This window comes from Lepidochelys kempii, chromosome 24 (assembly GCF_965140285.1).
Source record: "Lepidochelys kempii isolate rLepKem1 chromosome 24, rLepKem1.hap1, whole genome shotgun sequence".
Taxonomy (NCBI): domain Eukaryota; kingdom Metazoa; phylum Chordata; order Testudines; family Cheloniidae; genus Lepidochelys; species Lepidochelys kempii.
The window spans coordinates 3,096,287-3,120,571 of record NC_136403.1 but is presented as its reverse complement, the minus strand read 5'-3'; the positions used below and the strand labels follow the sequence as shown (position 1 = coordinate 3,120,571).

The 24,285-nt window shown below is 49.2% G+C and overlaps 1 protein-coding gene across 3 annotated transcripts; it reads right to left on the bottom strand.

Annotated features, from left to right (window-relative positions):
• Positions 1–256: 256 nt before the first annotated feature.
• On the bottom strand, positions 257–24,221 carry NCSTN (nicastrin). Of its 3 annotated transcripts, XM_073322494.2 has the most exons (18): positions 24,056–24,221; positions 22,073–22,111; positions 21,698–21,802; positions 19,134–19,257; positions 18,106–18,224; positions 16,827–16,972; positions 15,466–15,616; positions 14,249–14,358; positions 12,553–12,705; positions 10,348–10,452; positions 10,014–10,091; positions 8,907–9,076; positions 6,740–6,842; positions 6,399–6,494; positions 5,097–5,184; positions 4,806–4,960; positions 3,726–3,938; positions 257–994 (listed from the first exon to the last, which is right to left on the bottom strand). In XM_073322494.2, the coding sequence occupies exons 1-18, from the start codon at positions 24,153–24,155 to the stop codon at positions 872–874; spliced, it is 2,178 nt and encodes a 725-aa protein (XP_073178595.1). In that variant the 5' UTR covers positions 24,156–24,221; the 3' UTR covers positions 257–871. The 3 variants fall into 3 exon arrangements, with proteins under 3 accessions (XP_073178595.1, XP_073178593.1, XP_073178594.1); XM_073322492.2 differs by lacking the exon at positions 22,073–22,111 and having other exon boundaries at positions 24,056–24,220; XM_073322493.2 differs by lacking the exon at positions 22,073–22,111 and having other exon boundaries at positions 14,249–14,355; positions 24,056–24,220.
• Between the last annotated feature and the right edge of the window lie 64 nt (positions 24,222–24,285).

Below are 24,285 nucleotides of genomic sequence, written 5' to 3'. Positions count from 1 at the left end.
CAATCCCAGCCCCCGAAAGCCTGACATTCTAAAGAGACAAGGGTAACAACTCCCAGCCCAATCTCCGGACATAGCTCTCTCGTCCTTCGGCCTATTATAAAAGGAGAGAAAAGCTTTGTTGTGAGGAAAGTAAATATCCGACAAGTTCCACTTCTCCCACGAGCAACAGACATGGCAACATCCAATGGACTACATTCCCCAGAGTTCCTTGGTCCTATAAGAAGCAGCAGTGGAGAAAGGCAGTGGGAGCAAAGGATTAGTTTGTAAGTAGTGATTTTTTTTTTAATTAAGCCAAGCTATTTATATATGTACAACCCTACCGCCTCCCAAATATTGCACTATTAAAAAGGGAGATCTGACATCTAATCATTTTTTCAACACACCTTCCCTTGTCCGCACTGTAATTTACATAGATTCACAGCAGCTGTCAGACAATTCTTCAGCTAATCCAGATAAAAGAGGTACAACCAAGGCTCCGAGAGAGCAAAGAAATCTGCCATCCATGTATGTCCCAGAGAGGCCTTCCCTTCATGCGCTCCACACCCACCCGCATTCTGGAAACACATCCATGGTAGTTGGATGCTGGTAGCATCCAGTACTGACCCTCTTCAGAGTTGCCCAAAAGGGAGGTCAAAGATTCAAGGCCCTTGGAAACTTTAAAGCAACATGATCTCTTTAGGACTTGGTCAACACAGTTTTTTGGGGGAGTTTCTTCTGCTTCTGGGCTCCGTTTCTTGGGCTCACCCTTGGAAATCATGGAGCGATCCACCTGTGTCCCTATCAAGGCAGAGACATTCCAGTGTCAGCCAACCAGTTTTAGTCAGAACAGTTGTAATCCAAGAGCTGGGGTTTCTGAACCCACGGGAAGCACTCAATAAGCCACGGCCCCAGCATCCCCAGGGCTACTGAAAAGCACGTGCGCTTTGGCATTGATGAAGTAGGTTGCGAGGAGAGAGAGGATCAGAATGGCGATGCCCACGACCAGTGTGATTATCTAGGTGGGGACAAGAAAGGAAACATGTAATGGTGTGGTTACAAATACAGAATGACGGACTCACTTTGTAAAGGCTCCTGGATGCCGAAGCATCTCAGCAGAGACTCAGTATTGTATTGTGGTGACTCCTAGGGGCCTCAAATCAAGGATCCAGACTCCACTGTTCTAGGTGCTAAAGAGTGGGTCTCTGCCCAAGGAGTTTAGAATCTAAAACCAGAGGAACAAAGGAATTGCCAGACTGGACCAGATCCCATGTTCCACCCAGCTTTTTGTACCCTGAGTCTGACAGTGGCCAGCATTATGCTTCAGAGAAAGAGAGAACAGACCTTGCATTAGGTAGACGTGGGATAAACTTCTCCCCACATTAGCTTTTCTTCTAATTCCTAATTGTTAGAGATTGGGTTAAGCTCCGAGCATGAGGTTTAATAGCTCTTCCAAAATGTGTATTTGATTCACTATTTTATCCTCAGACACGTCCAATCCCGCTTTGAACCTTGGCCTCAACTACATCCAGTGGCAGAGAGTTACACAGGCTAAGTGTTGTGTGGGGAAAAAAATTCCTTTTATTGATTCTGAATCTGGTGTATTTTCATTTCATTGAATGTCCCCTTATTCTTGTACCATCAGACAGGAAAAGCAGAAGCTCCCTGTCCACCTTATCTTTACTATTCGTTATTTATACACTTATCTCCTTTCTTATTTGATGCCTTTTTAAGAAAGCAGAGAAATTAACTGGTCAGTTTATTAGTTCTTTATTTCAACGGATAAATACATATAACTGGGCATCAATCCTTTGCCCTTGCAGAGCTTATTATCCATTCCTAAGGTCCTATAATGGGCTGCTCTTCCTGTATAAACACCTACCAGTGGCAAAGCCAGAGTCACTGTGCCTGGTTCTCATTTAAACCAAGGCACCTTTATACTGTCACAGGGTCATAAAGGAACCTTCGTGTAACTGAGCACCCAGCTCGTTAGCTCCTATGTCGCTAGCTAGCTCCCTCGCTAGCTTTGCATTTCTTGTGCTGGATATTTAAGGGTTGAGACATGGCAGGCAGGGAGTTACACTTGCCTGGGGTGGAGTTAAGAGGCACAACACAGACTGACAGGTTTCAGAGTAACAGCCGTGTTAGTCTGTGTTCGCAAAAAGAACAGGAGTACTTGTGGCACCTTAGAGACTAACCAATTTATTTGAGCATAAGCTTTCGTGAGCTACAGCTCACTTCATCGGATGCGATGAAGTGAGCTGTAGCTCACGAAAGCTTATGCTCAAATAAATTGGTTAGTCTCTAAGGTGCCACAAGTCCTCCTTTTCTTTTTGCGAACACAGACTGAGTAACCACCCGCTGAGTAACAACCCAAGAAGCGCAGCAACTGCCCCGACATGCATGCCCAGCCCCTGGGTGACTTATTGCTGTAACACACATGACGATGAGAGTCAGGTCTGTACATTCACAGGGTTTAGAGACGGGGTATGACATCACTAACAGCCTACCAGAGAGCTCCAAAGTAGGCCCACAGTTCAAAAGCCATCTCAAAATTAACCCTTATTTGGCTGGTAGCTAAACATCAATGTAGCCACTGGAAGGTTGCTGAAAGAATTTTGTTGACTGATTCTCTGCTTTTAATTGAAACATCGGATAATGTATTGATTTGTATTTGATCCCTGGATTTTCTTATAAAGGCACCTGAGCCATGGCTGGCTTTCGTACTGGGCAAAATCAAAATAAATTCCATTTCAGAAATACACCAAACACATTAGGATTGCAAAATCAAGCACTCGAAAGACAGGTTGAATTCTGGCTTTTCCTTCTTTTTGCACACACATGATACAGCCTTTATTTATATGATTACATTTAATTAAGGTGGAGTTAATGGTGACATTTAAATTGTAACTATCAGGATTCAAAGTTAACATCCCACTAGGATGTTTCAGCTCCCCCCTCCCCCGGCTATCTACAGATCCAAGAGACGGCACTTCATTCACACTTGCATCATGTCTGGATGGCTTTCCTTCATCATAAGGGCTAGAATTTTTGTTTTTAAAAGGAAGAAGAGCTCATGCAGCACAATTCCACACAGGCAAAATCACTGAGCAATCAGAGCTCTGATTATACATGTTTTAGCAAGACAAATGGTTAATGTACAGAATATTCTTAAATTTATACAGGGCCCTGTCAGCTCAGAGCATCCCAAAGCATTTTACATGCATAATCCAACACACAATATACAGGATGCACCTTCATTTTAAGTTGGGAGGGAGCTCAGAGCAGTTTAAGAGCATGAAGCATCATTATGCAGCTGTTTAGGGGAGAACTGAAGACTAACATGGCCTCTAGTTAAACTACGTTGGGGAACTGAATGGAATTATCCTTGTTGGAATTTCACCAGAAGACTACAGTTAAAGCCTTCAGTCTTGCAAAGTGTCCCAAGTTCTTTAGTCACCAAAAATGGTCAGAACCCCTCTCACCATATTAGGCTGTTGGTTCAGAAATTACTTTGGGGAAAAGCATCCATTTCATCACTGCTGCCACTTTTTGCCACACCCTGGATTTCTGTAGAGGGTCTCCTAAGGGTTGACCAAGCCCAACCCTGCTTAGCTGTTGAGATCTGATAGGAGGATAGCACAAGGTGTCATAAAACCTGGTCACAGCATGTGTTTCAAAGCTTGCCAGGAGACATTAAAATCTATACTCAACATCATCTTCGAGTGTTTGGAGAGACACCAACTCACCTCTAGCTCCTTGCTGGCTACGAGAAATATGCGGGCGCGGATATCCTTCCAGCGGCTCTCTGTCCATGTGGAGTATTCTGTGGATCCCCACTGCTTCAGCTCGAAGGCAGGAGAGGCGGCCTTGGTTAGACGGACAGTTGACTGGACACAGAAGGGAACTCGCGACGTTGAGTTTGCGTCCCTGGAACCCTGCACCCACGTATAAACGTACATCTGCAAAGAGAACGCTGGGGAGTGAGACCCAACAGGGCACTAGCAAAAAACCATCAGGACCCATTTTCCTGGAACCTCACTTGCTCTCTGGGATCATAACAGGCTTTACTGATTGTACTGACTGTATGAGGTTCGCTTCACCCACTGCTGAAAAGTGGCTCTCTCTGAGGTGGAGTGTGGGTTCTGTTTAACTACACACAACAGTGTACAACAGCTGAGGACTGGGAGTGACAGTCCTGTGTCCAGCTGAAACTGCAGGGGAATTTATGTTGGCAGAACGTAATTCACAAGCTAGAGTTTATCCAGGACCTCAGGGCTAACGCCCCATCTCTTGTCGAAGGCATCATGAGATCTTTGATGCCCGGGAGTAGCCAAGGTCTCAGTTTTATGAGTCTCTGTAGAAGTTAGAGAGACTGACTGGCCAAAGAACGAAAGACCCTGACACCAGGACTGGGTAGAGGCCCACTGGTGGTGGATGCTTGCACTGCCAATGCCTGTGTTGACATGAGACTCAATTCCATGGCATAATGGCATAATTCACAGGCAGTATATTGGACATTCAAAGCGCCCTCAGACTTATGCATCTGTGACCCATGCTGCCATCCCAGCTGTACTCACTTTAAAGGAGCACTCCCTCTGAAGCTTCTCCTGCCTCGGGCACTAGGATGCAGCTGGGACCTCTATGAAGGAGGAGGACTTTCCTCATCTCTCCCATGTCTTGTTCAGGACAGAAGGAAATTTTTCCATCCAACTTTCTTCAGAGAGGCGAAAGTGAGACCAATTCATCGCAGGGACGTCAGTGGAGTTCACTAGCCCAGTGTTTCTGTTCCTATCCCCCACCCTCATTCTACTCAGATGGCAACTTACTTCCTTCTCGGGGTTGGGTGTTTTTTCAGGGTTCAGGCACTCCTCCTTGGTGAAATTGACAACCGTGCCCGTGAGATTGGCCAGAACATACTGCACTAGCTGGGTGGTGTTCACCAGTGTGGTAACTGCAATGTAGTGCTGGGGAAGTTCATCACCTGGGAGAGTCAGAGAAAACAGGATTGGCAGGGAGAAAGCCAGATGCCAAAGAGGTTACCACAGAACTTTAGAAAGTTCCCAGGTGACATATCAAGGTTTAAGCTGGCTCTGAATTCTTCCCCAGACCATGCTTACCCAAGAGTCCTTTCAGGTCCTGTTTAATGATGGACTGGAACCAGGAGTTGTTAGTTTTAATCAGAAACCCATAGAGCATTCTGGAGACCTGAAAGTGAGATGGAAATGGGTTCATCCACATTCAACTTTACAAGACAAATCAGGAAGTACACCAGCATAAGGCTTCAGCTGGAGTACTTTGTCCCATTCTGGGCACCACAATTGGAAAAGATGTGGACAAATTAGAGAAAGTCCAGAGGAAAATAACAAAAATGATAAAAGGGCTAGAAAACATCACCTATGAGGAAAGGCTGAAAACACTGGGTCTGTTTAGTTGGGAGAAGAGAAGACTGAGGGGGGACATAACAGTGTTCAAGTACATAAAAGGTTGTTATAAAAAGGAGAGCAACAAATTGTTCTCCTTAACCACTGAGGACAGGACAAGAAGCAATGAGCTTAAATTGCAGCAAGGTAGATTTAGCTTCGACATTAGGAAAACTTCTTAACTGTCAGGGTAGTTAAGCATTGGAACAAAATTACCTAGGGAGGTTGTGGAATCTCTGTCGCTGGGGTATTTTAAGAACAGGTTAGACAAACACTTGTCAGGGATGGTCTAAAGCAGTGCTTCTCGAGCTATCTGATGTGGGGGACCGGCAATTTTTTTTCCCCAATGTGTGCGCAGACCGGCAGCTGATGGCTCGCAGACCGGACCACCACTTTGAGTAGCACTGGTCTAGATAATACTTAGTCCTGCCTCAGCACAGGGGACTGGACAAGATGACCTGTCAAGGTCCCTTCCAGTCCTTCATTTCTACGATCTAGCGGCTAAAAGCACAGGGCTGGGAGCCAGGACTTCTGTGTTCCATTCTCAGTTGTGGGAATGTGATCTAATGGCAGAAGCACAAGGCTGGGGGCCAGGATACCCGGGTTCCATTTGCAGTTCTGGGAGGGCGGATGATCTAGTACCTAAAGTGAAGGGCTGGGAGTTGAGAGTTCTGGGTTTCATCCCCAGCTTTGCCACCAACTGCTTGCATGACCCATCTGTGCATCAGTTCCCCCCACTCCACCCCCAACTCTGCATAACAAGGATAAATATTGTTCTGTTTTGCTGGGGGCTTGTGTAAGACACTGGGATCTGATGGGAGGCACTAGAGAAGGGTAAAGTGCTAGTCATTCAGCTATGGTGGAGAAAGGGAGAGGGAGGCAGGCACATAGGGAGACAGACAGGCCAGCATGCCGTGTAAACACACATAAACAGAGACAGAAGGGAAATACGTGAGAGATCAGCATGGATGCCAGGGACTGGCTCCCATCTGCTCGTACCGTTCTTGGATCTGCCTGAATAGCAGAGGTGTTGCCGGTTCCCCCCGCAAGCTGGTAGAGAGCACGGGCGACTACTGTGGCTACTTCTGCCAGGGACTGCAAGGAAAGAGGGCTCTGTGTTAATCAAGACAGGCAGGCCCAGTAAAACAGGGAAGGAGAGCCAGCCAGTCCCCACACATCCATCAAAGCATTTATAGCACATTCATATCTAAGTGCCTAATGCCACCAGCCCAGTAGAAAGCACCCCAGCAATGGGCAGAGAACCCATCACCCAGATCCCAGCCACCTCCAAGTCTCCACCCCCCTGCAAGCAATGGGCAGAGATAGCGTTTTACAGAAACCTTAGCTGTGTCAGTGACATAGTCCAGGGTCTCCTCAGGGCTAAGCCCCTCAGGATATTTCATCAGGATGTTCTCTGCTGTGTCATACATGCTCTGGTAATATCTGAAAGAGGAAGGGAAACAGGATTGGGGAAGGGGGCGGAAAGAAATCACAGGACACGGAATTCAATTCGGTCCATGCCTGAAGCAGACATTGGGAGGGGTCCCCAGGGAGTGGAGTCGCAGCTTTGCCAGAGCGCTGGCCTCCCACGCACTCCTTAAACCATTTAATGAGGCTTTATAATTATCTTTGGGCCTTGCACCACTTCTCCCATCTGAGGATCTCAACGCAACTGACGAGCAGTGATTAAACCTCAGTTGGGTAGGCGTTACCGCACCCGTTACGTGGATGGAGAAACTGAGGCACAGAGCAGGGAAACTATACACAAGGCCACAAGTTAGCGGTGAAAGTGGGAACAGAACCCAGAAGTGCCGATTCCTAGTTCCTTTCTCCAACCGGACCTATTGACTTCCCTGCACTGAAAGGTCCGAGAGATTCCAAGTTAACTTTGTGACAGTCTAGCATCAAGACATCTGCAGCAGCAGTGCACAGCTGAATCGAGGACTGGGCGAAAAGCCCAGCACAATGGTCTGTGCTTCCAGGTTGGATGGGAACACTGAAAGCAATTTCCCAAGAGTGAAGAAGAGTTGGAAGGACGAGATGCACTACCCTTCTCTCCAAAATTCTTCAGCACTCCCAGAGCTGTGCTGCTCCGGAGTTTGGAAGGTGGCTGCTTCCCCTGGCTGTCTGCAGAGACGGCGTGACAGATCAGAGAAAGGGGTAGGCATGAGGGGAGAGAGGCAACCTGGAATGATGGGCTGGGTACGAGTCACAAGCAATTCCCTCCCCACTTCCATCCCTCCACTCTCCAATGCCCCCCGGGAGAGGATGCTCATGGAACATGCCACGAGGGGGTCAGGTGGGGTAAATGGAAGAGCCTCTTCCACTGCCTGGGGCCCCTGCCACCACAAATAGAAAGATATATTAAAAAAAACAGCAGCTTCTGGAAGAGCAGATGAGGCTCAGACACGCTCAGCTGCCATTTGCTCACCTCTGGCTCCCAGCCAGCTGCGGGGAACGTTTTCTGTACAAAACTGGATTTTTTTCGCTTGTCAGGATAATTATGTTGCGCCTGTTCAATTACATGGCACATGGTTGCTCCCCCCACTCCCCTCTGTCCTCCATCCACCACACTGCTTGTATGGTAGGCAGCGTACCCCCAAGGTGGGATGTTCTGGGAGGCTGAGCTGCCCTCTGCTGGCTACCACTGGAAATGGAGTCTATGTAGCCTTCCGAGCTGGGCACCTCCCTGGAAACGGTTTTGCATCCGTGTTTGCTAAGCTTTGATAGTGCCCCCAACCCCACACAGTGTTGGAGACAGGAGGCTCCAGCCTCATGGGGGCAGATGCTGGCTGCGGTCAGAGTGGACACACCTGAGTTTCTTTACCATGGACTGCAGAGGGAGTCAGGTGTTTGGGTTTCTACTAGAAAATGCAATGCATCCCGGGAATCCTTACGCTACAAAGCGGCATGCCAGGCTGCAGCCACTGGACTGGAGCTAGGAATCCTGGCTCTGCCATTCTCGGTAAGTCACTTTGGCTACCATCATGAGACCTGGTGCTCCAAGTCAAACCACGTCATCTACAATTCTCTGGGTTTCTAGACCCTGGAGAATTTCTGCCCTAATCTGTGTCTCAAACTGCCCCTCCTCTAGTTCACCATGTCAAATTCAGCACGGTCTTGGGATCCGAAGTCTCAGCTGTTTGGGGCCACTTTGACATGAGTTGTGAGGAAGGGAGAGGAAGACACTGAGTCCAGCTCCTAGCAAACAGGTGTCCTCATCACAACGACCCCCTTCTTATCAGTTTCAGCACAGAGGCTAAAGAGCAAAGGAGCCTGAACTTCCCCCTTGTACCTGGTCCAGGTTTTGGCACATGGGTGGTGTGATGTGGGGGAAGCTTTCGTGACTAGCAGCCTTCAGTCTGCAGGGCTGTTAAGCAACACTAAGATTTTATTTTGCTATTAGAGTTTCAACACCAGACAGGAAGACAGTCACATCCCATGTGAAACCACCTGCTCTCCACACACCCCTCATAGACACAACGGAGATAGCATTGCTCCCCATACCTGTTCTGGAAGGAAGTGCGATGATCAGCCAGGACCACCCCAGGGATGCCCCTGGCCTTCAGAAAGCGCTGGAAGGAAGAAGGCGGGAGAGGCTGAGACTGCCTAACCTCCTGTAGAGTCACATTGGCACTCATGCTGCTGTTGATCAGAGCTTCCAGCAGGGTTTTAACCTGAAAAAGGTGAGAGAGGAGTTAGGAATGCTCTATGCTCAGTGTTTGGTCACAGCTAACGCAAATGGCCTGGAGCTGAACCGCTTTGGGCTGGGATCATGTCAGATCTCATCCTAAGCAGGGTCAGGGCAGGGTAGTACTTGGAGGGGAGACTGTCACGAACCCAAGTGCTGCAGAAGCAGCAGTAATTCAGCAGAGGATTCTTTTTGCTGAGTCAATGATGCTAGGGAGCGCAGCAGTACATGAGGTGCAGTCTAAGTAGAAAGATGGAGCAAGGTCCTGACCTCTCGTGATTGTTCAAGGTCTCACGGCACTTTCTGCTAGTCAAGGCAGTGGCCCTATGATTTTACCACATTGTGAAATTTCATTCTGTTTCCTTAAATTCCCTCATGGTATCAGCTGAATATAGAATTTTTCACTATGCCATGAGCTATGTTGTGCTGCTCATTTCATTCCATTCCAGAGATGGTTGCATATCAGGGGTCAGAGAAGTTAAAAAGGCCCAGTGGGCTCCTCTGGGATGAAAGCGGCTGTTAAATATCTAGGAAACTAAAGAGGCTATGGAGAGCGACTCAGAACTAAGAGACCTCCCGCCTCCCTCCCACCACCTCTGACGCTATCAACAGGTCATCGGGGGGGTCAGCAAAATCAATGGAAGGAGTCAGACATGCCTATGCCAATGCCATGCCCTCTTCAAAAAACAGTGGGGCGAGGATCTGGCCCTTTGCCCAGCAATGGGGCCCGGTGTCAGTGGAGAGATGCAACTGCAGAGAAGCCTCTCTGTTCTGATGAAGCTGTGCTCTGGGGATTTTTCCCCTGCAGTGTATAAGTGGCTTTTCCTTTCCATTGCGTGTCTAGGCATCTCCGTGCAGCTGGAAACACAGAGCAAGCACAGGGACTCAGATTGTCCTCTGTGCAGAAGGGAGAGTTTCATTACCTGTGTTTGAATAGATTCATTCCTCTGAGAGACAGGGTCTGTGTGCACCCAAAGAACAGAAGAGTTCCGTAAAGCCACCTGCAAGAGAACAAGCCGCTTGTCAACACACACTGCTGACCCATCTGGATTTTACAATGCTTGCCTTTTTTAGAGCTTGGTGCAGAGGGAAATCACCAAAAACTCCCCCGGAGAGACAAAACAGACTATGGGAGCTAGAGCGACCACCACATGGGTAATCACAAAGAGACCAAAGGGGAGGAACAAGGGCAAGGGCTGGCTGGGAAAAGCCCAACTGAACTGTCACCAAGAGACAGGCAGAAAACTTGTCTCGCACCTGACTCAGCTCCAGGAAGGAATGAATGTTGTCCAGCCGGACGGGAAACTTGTCATTTTCCATGTCATATACCATTCGCGAGCTGCCAATGTAATCAAAGGTCTCCTGTGATGGAACAAGTTCATGCATGAACCATAGGCATTTGGATGGTTAATGAGCTCAATCCTAACCAGCGTTGGAGAGGAGGACGTGGAGAAGAAGAGAGAATCTGGAATTAACTCCTCCCCTTGTGTGTTTCTGAAAATTCTGCCATTTGGTGAAGACTGGGGCATTCCAACCCCTCTTCCTCCAAATTAAAAGGCTCTTTGTTGTCTCCTTATGAGTCAGGGATACAGGCCCTGATGGCAGGAATGGGCCTATAACAACATCCAGAGTGGTTAATGAATTCCACCAAATCCAAGGAAATCTCCACCCCGCATCTCTGTTTCTATGTGAGGACTGAAGGACACTGATCCAGCAGCGGCAGAAAGCAGCATAAACTCTGCCTCTCTGTAACATGCGTGAACAGGCTCTATGGGCCAGACTGACAAGGGTATTTAGGCACCTCAAGATGCAGATAGGTGCCTTGAGCCCACAGAGAGCCATGGGAGCTGGGTGCCTAATCAGCTTAGCCACTTATGCAAATCCCACCAGTCTCCTTTCTGCACCTTTTGGTGCCTAAAAGCCTTTGAAAAGGCTTCTCTACCCATGGAGTTACTGCTGATGATCTAGCCTGGATTCACTCCACACGCAGGTGCTCTTATTCCAAAACCAGGGAGAACGCTATGTGTCGAGAAGCCCTAACTCTGGCCCCACGTGCCTCATGCTCCATTACAGTTAATGGGAGATGCATGGGCGCAAAGCCCCAACAGCCTCTGCACATCATTGTGGTATCTAAATGCCACCTCCCGTATGGATCCGACAGGCCTGCAATGGCTCGCGACAAACCAATGAGTTAGATGTCCTTATTTTCCACTGTTTTGCTCCTCTGAATCACAATGTTAACACTAGTTATTAACCCCAACTACTAGATCATACCATCTCCCGTGAGACTCTGAATACTAGAGCGTGGGCACAAATCAGGGTAGGGCATTCCAACTTCTTTCCACCCCTCTGGGATGGCGGGGGGGGGGGAGGGGGGCCTGCAACAGGAAATCAGGGGATCCTGCCATCTCATAAGGGGAGTGTGCAAGACAGAGATGAACACCCATTTTGAGAGGCAGAAGGTATCCTGGGGGTGTCTATAGGTAAGGGCATTCCTACCATCTCCCCAGGGAACGGCAGGCAGAAATCAGGCTGCCATTAGACAACCCTTTCCCAAAGCTCCTGTACAGTGGAACCTGACAACTCTCCCTACCTCCTCTACATGGTACACAGAGACTGTCCAATCCACCGCTCCAAGCACAACTCTTAGGGAAGGACTGACTATAGATTCCCAAGCTGGGGGTGTCACATGGTCACTCCACAGGACCGTGGGCGCTAGCTTCACAGAGCTACCCAAAGGAGGCCATCCATCGCTGCACATGCCTGGAGGGGAACATCAGCTGCTAACCATTACTCTCCTTCCTGCTCCCAAGAGTTAACCCTGGCTTAACACAGCTGCCAGAGCCACTGCTCCGTGCTCGCACTGCACTGCAGACAGCACATATATTTTTAATCTGGTCTCACCTGATTTCATTTGAAGATTTACACTGGCAAAGTTGTAACTTATCCTGATGGCAGGGTACAGGTCTAAAGAAGCCTGGAAGGTGCGGGTGAGAAATTAGAGATACAAGAGACCCGTTCATTCATTGGGTCCATCACCACGTCAGGATAGGCTACAAATGCCTCGGGGAGAGGTTGCATCGGCTTAAGGGAATATGAATATGAAGAACCAAGGCACCCAGGCTCTAGGTTTGCAAAGAAACTATTTTGCACCAGGATGAAGAGAGAGACTCTCTTTTGCTCCCTCAGCTGCAACAGTTTAGCGGGGACGCCCCTAGAAAGTGCAGGCCCCATTCGTTAGTAGCTTTTGTGCAGTTCCCTCAGAAGGAACTCCATATTCTCTGAACCTCTCCCCTTTGCGGGATAGGGCTTGGGTTGGAGGAGGGATCTCTTGGCTTGGCACAAGGCAGGTGCAGACGCATAGAGGTCTACCAGCATCTGTGGAGCTGCTACTGAAAGGGCAGAGTGGATGGGGAGCAGATTGCTTGCCCAAGACAAGTGAGGAGGAGATGAAGATCTTACCCCTTGGAAGAAGGTGAACATGATGTTCCTTGGTAGCGTCTGAACACCTGGCACTTTATGGAGGGCTTCAGCAGCCGCCAAGTGGGTCACGAAGGAGGCAACAGCACTCTCTGCCCCTGGGGCTACATTCCAGAAGAACGAGTGGCTGTCAATCTGTGAGCACAAGTGGGAGGAATGAGGAACACATGTACACAGACAGAAACTAATACAGGGTGACTGGTAGACGGAAGAACTCGATAAGACACAGCCAGAACCTTCACCCGCAAACTGAATCCACCCTTGAAGCACAAAAGCAACTTGCTCTGCCAGAGAATCTTAACATGCTCCCATAGCTCTACCAGTCCTGGAGCCTCATGTGCAGCTGTGCCAATGCATCTCACTCCTAGCCCGCAGCACATACTCGTATTCCAGGCCTGGATCTCTTGTAAGAGGCACATGCCCACTGTGATGTGCTATTAATGGTTCAACTGATGTTCACTATAGGCTAGACTGTGGCCATTAAACCTGATGACCCAGCGAGTTCTACTCTCTCATCTGCAGGGGTGGAAAAACAGGGTATTCACCAACTGCAGGGCGGTCCAGCGGATAAGGCAGCAGACTGGGAACAAGGAGACCTAGGTTCTATTCCCAGCTCTGTCACTGACTCACTGCAAAACCCTGGACCTATCACCTATATGACTCAGCCCCCCTCCCCACAACACCTGTCAAAATGGGCTAATCGTACTCATCCTATCTTAGTAAAGTGCTTTGAGATCAATGGAAGAAAACCATCATAAGAGTGCCAGGTATTCACTAATCTGGCCTCCCCCATCATTCAGTTATGAAGATCCATAGAACAATATCCATTCTTTAAAGAATAGAGAGTTGATTGGTTTTTTGGACATTACAGTATAACTTGATGATGATTAGATTCGAGTGTATAAATAAATGCCTTCATGGGGAGAAAATCCTGGGTACTAAAGGGCTCTTTAATCTAGCAGCAAAAGGCAGAACAAGAACCAACAGCTGGATGCTAAAGCCAGACAAATTACAATTAGAAATAAGGCTCAGATTTTTAACAGCAAGGGTGATTAACCACTGTAACAAACTACCAAGGGAAGTGGTGGGTTCTTCATCTTCAAATCCAGACTGGATGCCTTTTTGGAAGATATTCTTTAGCCAAGCAAGGTATTGGCCTCAAGCCAGGAGAAATGGGTGAAATTTAATGGCCTGTCTTATACAGGAGGCCAGAGTAGATGATCTGGTGGTTCCTTCTGGCCTTAGACTCTATGAATCAATGAGTAAGAAGGCCTGGAGTACACTAGACCCTTGCATCACAAAGCATTTTGGAAACAATTCAACCTTTGCAATATCTTTGTGAGGTAGGTACATTTATCATCATTTTACGAGAGGAAAACAGAGTGAGTAGCTTGCCCAGAATCATGCAGCAAGTCAGAGGCAGATCCAGAAATAAAACCCAGGAGTTCCAACGTTCTCAGCCCCTACATTAACCAGTAGACACCGCTGGCACCTGAATAATGGCTCCTACCTGCAGAATGATACCAACCACAGCTAGTCAGCAAGATTTAAGGTAGGAGATCTGGATTACAGGAAGGAAGACTTGATGCATATAAGATGGGCAGTCCATAAAGGCACAACTCCCCTAGAAAACCTTCCCTTGCACTGCAGCCCAGAAAAATTAGGCATCACCACCTACTCGAGTAGCAACGATGATGACTTCATCCATAAGGTCTATTTTGCTGGAGGTATTGATGGGTTTCAGCGTGCTCCACACATTATAATCAGACAGAGCGTCGCAGACTTCTTCTAGGAAGCAGAAACAATACGGTTTAAGAGCAGGAACTCTGACAGCAGAAAGAACAAGGAACTGAAGCTGTTCTTTGGCCAGTTTGGGAGGTTCATAGCTTACCAACTGATCCAACACTACCAGGCCCCTTTCTAGTGATCGGGGTGAAATCCTGACCCCACTGAAATCAATGACAAAATTCCCATGGATTTCGTTTTGACCCCAATGTCACCCTGTGTGTTCACTGCTCCTCTACCATTTTGTCTATTCACCCCACCATCCCCAAACAAGTCAATCCCAGTAATATACTTAGCAGGCATTAGGTCCCTTCTCATCCCTTATCTCCCTTTCTCATGGATGTCCTGTGCTGTAGACTATGGACTTCGGGACCCCAGGGTGTCTCATTGCTTTAACTGAAAACTATTTACATTACAGGGAGGAAACTGTAAAAATATGTAATGAAATGCCTTTTGGGTACCACTGCTATTATTAATTGTGCTATAGCGGTGTTATAATAAAAAATAGTTCACAAGAACATAAGAAATATTGCTTCCATATTAGCTCAGCAAAATGAACAATATATACCCTACATCAGTGGTTCTCAAAGCTGGTCCGCTGCTTTGAGGTCACAAAAGCATTTGATTAAGGAAATTAACTGCACATTGTTCTTGTGTTTTGCATATTTAAGTCTCAATAGCCTGGCAGGTTCTTGGGCTATGCACTGGGATGGAGGCTAGTGCCATCACTCCAAACCCATAGCCAAGAAGGAATTCGAGAGACCTTAATTCAACAGAACCACTTTCCTCAACCAAGGGCCAAACGGGCTATTTGCTAGGACCACATGTCCTCTAAATAAATACTCAGACTGCAGCAACAGTCCCCTTTAGCACAGAGGCATGGTCTGTGGTGACTACAGGTCCCAGCAGGCAGTAGTTTGGCTTGGATGCTGCCTTCCTTACAGAACGTGTTGTGACCACAGACCACTCCTCGGACGTTAAAGATCAGAGTGGTTCTGGGCTGTATTGTATAAAGCTATGGGTTGAGTTTCCTCTTTCTAATGCACACACCACGTCCCACTCGAATTCCCACCACCAGTCCCCACCCCATCCTGCTAGGAGTGCACTCACCTGGGTTGAGACTGAAGGCGGTCTGGAGGGAGCTCCGTCTCATGCAGGTAACCGTGTTGGTGACAGCATGCATGTGGGCGAAAAGCTGCATCGCGCACAAAGGGTACTCCGGGACAGAGCCATTCTGCGGGAGGTTATGGTCTTGGTAGCACTGAGACAGAAATATAAATAAATACCTCACTCTTATACGGCAGAGTGGTCTAGCGGATAGGACGCAGCACTGGGACTCAGGAGGCCTGGGTTTTAGTCCCCGTTCTGTAACTGACTAGCTGTGAGACCTTGGGCAAATCATTTCACTTCCCCTCCCTGTGCCTGCTTCCCCTCCCACCCTTTGTCTATCTTGTCTATTTAGATTGTAAGCTCCTTGGGGCAGGGACTGCCACTTACCGTATGTACAATGCCTAGCACAGGTAGGGCGCACTACCACAATATAAATAATAAAATCAGAGAAATAAGTCTTTCCACGTAATACTTTCCCCTTACACAGCATCTTTTACTTGAAGATCTCAAAGCACTTTACACAGTTGGGTAAGTATCAGACCCCTACTCTCCTTTTTACAGATGGGTACACAAGCACAGAATAGATTTTAAACCAAGATTCCCCTATCAAATGAAGACTCTTAACTGGTTCCAAATTTTAACCTTACATACAAATGGCCTGTTTCCCCGAACCCACCTGCAAAATTTTACTAATTTGGGAAGTTGGCAGCTCAGATGAGCATAAGTTAGTGTGGAAGAAACTATTTCCCTACCGAAGTGGCACAGCTAGACTCCCCTCTGCAGGTGTTAAGGCAGGGGTGGGCAAACTACGGCCCGGGGGCCACATCCGGCCCTTCAGACGTATTAATCCGGCCCTTAGGTCCCACCAAGGAGTGGGGTCCAGGGCTTGCCCCACTCCGCACGTGCCGTGGCTCCCGTGGCTCTGCGCGACTCCCGGAAGCAGTAGCATGTCCCCCCTCTGGCTCCTACGCAGCCCCTACCCCATACACTGCCCCTACAGCCCAGCCAATGGGCTGCAGGGGCGGCGCCTGTGGACAGAGCAGTGCACAGAGCTGCCTGGCCACACAGGAGCCAGAGCGGGGACATGCCGTTGCTTCCAGGAGCTGCTTGAGGTAATCACTGCCCAGAGTCTGCACCCCTAGCCCTGATCCCCCTCCTGCCCTCTGAGCCCCTTGGTCCCAGTCCAGAGCACCCTCCTGCACCCCCAATCCCTCATCCCCAGACCCACCTCAGAGCCCTCACCCCCTCCCGCACCCCAACCCCCAATTTGGAGAGCATTCAGGGCCCGCCATACAATTTTCATACCCAGATGTGGCCCTCGGGCCAAAAATTTTGCCCACCCCTGTGTTAAGATATAGTACCTGCTTAATAACTTGAGTCTCGTTGGCATCGTCAAGTAGAAAGATGGGGAAATTGAAATCCTCATAAGCAAGCCCATTCCCGAGAGGATTCCACATAGTCCAGTTGCAATGAGCATACTGAGGGCCGTAATCATTGGAATAGACACCTGCGGGCATGGAGAAACAGGCGGGTCAAATCATTGAGGGAACGGCGCAAAGCGTTGGAAAGGCAGGGACCGCTGAGCAAACTGCAGCAGGAACAGAGAGACCACCACCACAGGCTAAGAAACCAGCCGGAAAAAAAAAAGAGAGAGATGGATTCAGTTGCCACATGCGGGGAAAACAGAAGAGACAGAGCACTGCCATGTGAAGAGAACGATAGATAGGCACATGCAAAGCCATCACATGCCAAGAGGTTGGCAGAAGCACATAATGAGCATTTATCACATGCTGAGAGAGTGGGAGATGCACACAGAGAAATACTGTACTTTGAAAGAGAGACACTCACACCATTTTCCGCGCTCCATCATGTGCTGGAAGCGCCTCGAAGCGTTTATAAAGCGCCAGTCATCGTAACACCTACGTGCTGTGCGAACAGCATGAAGGTGATGGTATGAGAAATGCCAACAGACCAAACTCACCTTGTGTGTTTCTACAGCACCTTTCATTGCAAGGCATCGCAAAGTGCTGTACAATCTATACATAGTATAGCATCACTTCACCCACCACCAACCTGCAGCCACCTCTGAGGTGGAGCACAGCAGTGGGTTAGCAGCACACAGTGGTGTGTTAGGGCAGACAGTGAATACCCAAATGAGCCTGCAGGGGGAACATAGGGAGGTAGAATGGAATTAAGAGGGCTGGAATTTGGCCAGGACACTGGGATTAAAAGTGCAATACTATAAAGAGAGCCACAAGACCTTTTAATGACCACAGGTGGTCAGAATGAGTTTTATCCCTCATCTGAAAGAGGAACTTGCAGAGAGACCAGGTCAGTCTGCATGATGCAAGGAAGAAAACCCTTAGTGAATCACTAACATCACTTTCTAGAGCACCTCAGGTGTTCCTTTGAAGGTCTCCCATTTGCATACTGACCCCAACCCAACCCTTGTGAAATCTGACAAGATTCCAGCACAAACTGGTTACACCTGCAGAATGTTAATGAGCCTAAATTGTAAAGCAATAATTCACACACAATCCCAGAGCAAGCGTAAAGCTCCAGGTTGTCAGTCTTTTGCAAAACACTTCCTACTCTGATCACCCCCTCCTGAGCCAAACTAAGGGCTTAATGTTTCCTTACCAAACCCATCATTTGGGCATTTTAAGCCAGGGGAGAATCCTTGTGCAGGGATGGGTTTGGAGATGGCCACAGCCAACCCAGAAACTCGTGAAGATCCCTTCAGCTGCAGCATCAGCTCCCTGGAACAAAGAGAGAATATGGATGAAACAGCCCCCCAGATTCCCTGGCAATCTTACCACAGGGAAAGATTTAGGCCAGGGGTTCTCAAACTTTATTGCACTGAGACCCCCTTCTGATGAAAAAAAAAATTACTACATGACCCCAGGAGGGGGGACCGAAACCTGAGCCCCACCACCCCAAGGGCTTCAGCCCCAGGAGGGGGGCCTGTAACCTGAGCTTCGCTACCCAGGGCTGATGCCCTCAGGCTTCAGCTTTGGCCCTGGGCAGTGGGGCCTGGGTTTTGACTTCAACCCTGGACTCCAGCAAGTCTAATGACAGCCCTGGTGACCCCATTAAAAAGGGGTCACGACCCACTTTGGGGTCCCAACTCACAGTTTGAGAACCACTGGTTTAGGCCAAGCACCAGTAAAAGTATCACAAACCAAAAACCATTCCATAAGCTGTACCAAACCGCTGTGAGATAGTTATTTGCATTTTATAGATGGGGAAACAGACACAGTCATTAGCAGAGCCAGGAGAGAACCCAGGAATCGTGCTCCAACTACTAAGCTGTCTGTTGAGGCACTGACAGGTACAGGTACCAGTATACATGAAGAACACTCAATCTAGTTTTCCAATTTACTTTTCTAAAAGTAGGCACAAGGGTCTGGTTTTCAGTGGTGTTCTGCAGCCTACAAAGGGTGCTTCAGAGGTACAGCACTGCCAAAAAACCAGGCCTTTCAGAACCAATTCCCAAGCACCCATCTCAAGTGAATTCAGAATTCCAGATTTGGCTGCTCAAACACACACAGGAGCTTGTTCCGAGTGCCCAAATGGCAAATGTGGCCACTGAATTTAGGGCCCCTGTGTTTGCAATTTGGGCTCACGTTGCCTCGGCAGAGAAGAGGCGATTAACCGTAGCTCCTTACCTGGTGAAAAGCCCTCCCTCTAGCAGTACCATGTACGGGGGATGAGGTCCATCAGTAAGCACCCATTTCAGGTCCTGGTCCTTCTCCACCACATGGATTACTCCTGTGTCTCCATTCATGGAAGCTGCAGAGAGAAAGACAGAATGGTCCATGGTTCACCAAAATCCATTTCCCTCACAGCTGTACACTTTCTGTGCACTTCAGAGAAAGAAAGACCAACATATGGGATTAGAGGGAAGGAGCGACTGACTTGTACAGTTCAGCTAAGAGATGACCAACAACTAAAAAACACAGTTGTCTTTTAGATGAATCAGGCTGAAAGAGTTGTTTAAGAGATAATCATAATAATCATTTGCCTTTTTAAAGCAGATTTTATCTAAAGATTTTGAAGTACTTTAGGTATATCAATGAATTAAACATCACCTGCCTCTTGGGGGATGAAGGAGGATGTTGAGTATGAACCTCACTGTATACAGGGGAAATGAGGCACTGAGATGGAAGTACGAGGAGGAAACAGGAGATGCCAGCCACCAGCAAGTGGGGAAGGTCCAGAAGAGAAGGAAAGAAGGGAACATATCAGCTGAGAGTACATCTGGAGAAGCACAGGGAGAAGGGAAGCATGTGCAGTGAGACAGGAGGGGTCCAGCAGCAGAGAAGCCATATGCAGGGGGAGAGCGGAGCAGGACAGATCGGGGCAGGAATCAAATGAGAAGCAAAAGAAAACAGCGTGCTTAACATTTTCCAAAGCACTTATTGCATCAGAGACAGCTAAAAATACACAGAGGTGATCACATTTCCTGGTCAGCAATTGCAGTAGTTGTCACAGGAGTATTATGGGATTGGGAAGGGAGGTGCCCGTAAAACAATCTGTATTAAGAGGTGGCTCACATTGTTATATGAGAAAGTTGGAGCACCTGCTACACTAGAGTAGAAGGCCATGTGCAGTTGTTCTGGCCTTTAACTGCTGCTGACAGGGTCCATGTTGGAACGTGGTTCACTCTGAGGACACACAATGAGACCCAACTACAAATTAACAAAATGCTGACTCACAGGAAACCCTTTCTGCACAGTATCTATAGCAGCGAAGGAATTTTATTAGATCAGTGCTCCTTCTCTGTCATCCCAACAACCCGCAAACCTCAGTAGTACAACAAACCAACAAAATTAAAAACAAACTAAAACCACAGCCCATGGAGAGTTTTAAAACAATACTCTAGACAGAGGAAAGCACGTGAAAGGGAGGATGCTTAATTGATTACACGCACCCTGGAACCAAAGACACGTGACTGGCCAGCCGCATGTTAGGCATGTCGCCTTACCGAAGTAACTAAACATGCTGTGGTTTATTAGTAACTGTATAAAAGTCAAGAAAACTGACACAAAAACGACATTACAGAAAACAATATAAAGAAATTTCACAATGAGAGGCCTACATTATAGAGGGACAGGTCAGTGCACATGGCTCCTTGGTTTTGGGAGGATATTAAGGAAACTTTTGAGCCCTGGTGAAATCTAACTATTTAAATAACAGGAAATCTCCTACTATCCTCTCATGGATATTAAGCTAATTACATATGAATGCGATAGGACTTGGCACCAAGAAAGATCAAAGCAATTTTGGGCAGTGTTGCCAACTCTCACCATTTTATTGCAAGCCTTAATTTCATGATTTTAAAGCAACCTCAGGATTTCTGAAGTGCGTGGGGTTGGGAATACCAGGGAGCAGTGAAGTGATAGCGCATCTCATATGGCTCTGGTGCAGGGGTGGGCAAACTTTTTGGCCCAAGGGCCATATCGCGGCTGCAAAACTGGATGGAGGGCCAGGTAGGGAAGTCTGTGTCTCCCCAAACAGCCTGGCCCCAGCCCCAATCCGCCCCTTCCCCCTCAGAACCTCCAAGCCCCCCTGCTCCTTGTCCCCTGACCACCCTCTCCCGGGGTATCCTCGCCCCTAAATGCCCCCTGGGACCCCACTCTCTATCCAACACCCCCTAGTCCCTGTCCCCTATCCAAACACCCTGACAGCCCCCCACCCCCGGGACTCCCACACCTATCCAACGCCCCCATTCCCCGTCCCCTGATCGCCCCCCCATAACCTCCACCCCATCCAACCGCCCCCCCCGAGAGCCTCTTATCCAATCCCCCCACTCCCTGCCCTCTTATCATGACGCTCAGAGCGGCAGGAGCTTGCAGCCCCGCAGCCATGCTGCCAGGCAGAAGTGGCGGGCCAGAGCACTAGCAGCGTGGCGAGGTGAGGCTTCGGGGTGGGGGGGACAGCAGGGGAGGGGCCGCAGACTAGCCTCCCTGGCCGTGAGCTCAAGGGCTGGGCAGGACGGTCCCACGGGCCAGATGTGGCTCGCGCGCCATAGTTTGCCCACCTCTGCTCTAGTGCGATCACACCTGGAATATACAGCTTTCATTTTTTGGCACTACATTATCAGAAAGACATTGACAAACTAAAAGTAGTTCAGGAAGAAGCCACAAAAATGATGCATGTTCTCTCAGTTAGTGAAAGAGAGGGGATTGTCTCTTCAACTTAAAGTAAAATAAGCGTTCACAACACTTACACTGACAGCCTATTTGATGAGTGGCATTCAAAAGACGAACACACGGGGCAGTCTTGTTTAAGGGGATATAGATTTTCCTCTCTATAGAATTGCCCCAACAGAAACCTGAAGAAAAAGAAACAAAATTCAGGATAAATAAGAGGTCACATTGGGTTCTGTAACAGGAACAAATTCAATTTCATCTAGGTCTCGTTGCCTTCTGGGTGAAAATTAAAGGCACCTGACTAAAGTAATTCCTAGACTCTCTGCTAAATACCAACTGAATAATTCACTTCCCTGTAAATTCCCTTGCAGTTTTAACTGAAGTATTCTTCATTTCCTATCACCCACCGAGGCATACTGTTGATACGCGCTGTTTAAAAAGCTATCACATACCTAACGTGAAGATGCTGCTTTTCAGCTGTGGGTGGAGCTCTGTAAAGTTTGGATGAAAGATGCTATATGCAACATGAACCAATTTAGAAACGCAGCAGAATAAAGAAGTCAATTCTCAGTTCTGTGGTCCGACAATCATCTCTGACCCAACAGTTAAAATGAGGGTAGATTGATCTTCGTGGTCCATACACAGGATCAGGAACGTGTGGGTTCTAATCCCAGCTCTGACACACACTCAATAAGAGACCTCATGCAAGGCCACATCACTTCTGTGTGCCTCGGTCTCCCTGTCTGAAAAACATGTGTAATAGTAACTTTTCTGACAGGGGGGCTGTGAGGAACAATGTTTGCATAATATTTTCGAAGATACTAAGCGCTAAGTATGGACTGTGATTTTTATTATAGCAACAACAATCCTTAGCGTTTACATAGCACTTTCCAAAGGTCAGTATCATTATCCCCATTTTCCTGATGGGGAAACTGAGGTGAGAGGGGCAAAGTGACCTGCTCCAGGCCACCTGCAGGCAAGGGCAGACCCGGGAATAGAATCCCAGTCCAGTAGTCTATCCAGTAAGCATCTCAACACATCTCTGTGGCTTTGCTATTTACTCAATCTTTTATCTGGGTATTCCTAATTCTGAGTAAGTGACAGAACTGATGATCAGCATCACTTTTAGCGGATACATAAATGGTGTATTGTCTTTGCAAATTGCACAAATATTAGAGATTTGGTAATAATGCCACACATAAGCATAGGATACCCTATTTCATTATTTTCTATATACTGCCATATTTCAGAGTGAAATTTAATACGAAACACGCTATTAAAAAAAAACCCCAACATCTCCCCAATTAAATGATATGCAAATTAGGATTATTTCCACAACACTGGAATCTAGCATCTCAAAATAAAATTGATTGACTTTAACGTGCACACTAAGCGAATGCAGCACGTGGAAGGAAGGATGATATGGGATAGAAGCTCCCACAGTCGCTGTTCGTTTTACCCAAACAAAAAGCCAGCCACAAAACACTAGTGCGGGTTCAGCATCGTCGTAGCAGCAAACCGGCAGACAGCTCAGTAATGCCCGTCACCGCACACAGGGTGCCCACCCCGCACCTTTTAGCACCAGGCCTGGGGGAGCTCTCGGCCAGTGGGAAGAAATGCCAGCGCAACTAAGCTGTGCAGCAACACATTCCCAGCCTGCCAGGACAGGAGCATCACCAGCCTGCTGCTGACTTTACCTTCCCCCATCAAGAGAGAAACTTGTTTAGCCGCAGTCCTTCTACAGACGCTATCTGCACCCCCCCCCCCGGCCCCCCAACAGGCCAGCCCTGGGCAGACCCGACTCCGGGCTTGAGCGTCCCACGCCTCGACAGAGACGCCACCATCCCCTGCAAGGGCTGTATCAACCCTCCGCTCCTCTGCCCGCCTGCCGCCGCCCCCCACCTAGCCCATGGGGGAGGGGCCCCGCCGCCCCCCACCTAGCCCATGGGGGAGGGGCCCCGCCCCCCAGGGGGAGGGGCCCCGCCCCCCAGAGCTCCCGGGGAGGGACCCCACCGCCCCGCCTGCCACCCCCCAGGGTGCCCCACCATCCAGCCGCCCCCCCGAGAAGGGGTCCCGCCCCCCCAGCTTCCAGGGAGGGACCCCGCTGTCCAGCCGCCCCCCCAGGAGAAGGGGGTCCAGCCGCCCCCCCAGCTCCCGGGGGAGGGGCCCCACCACCCCGCCTACCATCCCAGGGGGAGGGGGCCCGCCGTCCAGCCACCCCCCCCAGGAGAAGGGGCCCCAGCGCCGCCCCCCCACAGTCCCCCAGGGGGAGGGGCCCCAGCGCCGCCCCCCCACAGTCCCCCAGGAGAAGGGGCCCCAGCGCCGCCCCCCCACAGTCCCCCAGGGGGAGGGGCCCCAGCGCCGCCCCCCCACAGCCCCCCAGGGGGAGGGGCCCCGCCGCCCCCCCACAGCCCCCCAGGGGGAGCGAGTCTCACCGCAGCCCAGCACGCAGAAGAGGAGCCCACGGAACAGGGTCTCCGCCCCCCGGCCCCCTCGCTCCGCGGCTCCCATTCTCCAGCCGGCCCCGGCCGCCATCTTCCCCGCGGCTTCCGCTTCCCGCTCGGGGTGGGCCGGGCCGGGCCGGGCCGGGGCCCTCTGCGCGTGCGCGCGCACACGCCGGGAGCGCCTCTCTGGCCTGCGGAGGCCTCCCGCTCTATGGTTCCCG

What these genes read in the sequence shown, in the direction of transcription:
- NCSTN (XM_073322494.2), bottom strand. Translation starts at nt 24,155, where the DNA reads ATGGCGGCCGGGGCCGGCTGGAGAATGGGAGCCGCGGAGCGAGGGGGC. An exon ending in ATGCCCAAATGATGGGTTTG is followed by an intron (nt 16,973 to 18,105) that starts GTAAGGAAACAT and finishes CCATGCCCGCAG; the next exon opens with GTGTCTATTCCAATGATTAC. An exon ending in ATGTCACTGACACAGCTAAG is followed by an intron (nt 6,495 to 6,739) that starts GTTTCTGTAAAA and finishes CTTTCCTTGCAG; the next exon opens with TCCCTGGCAGAAGTAGCCAC.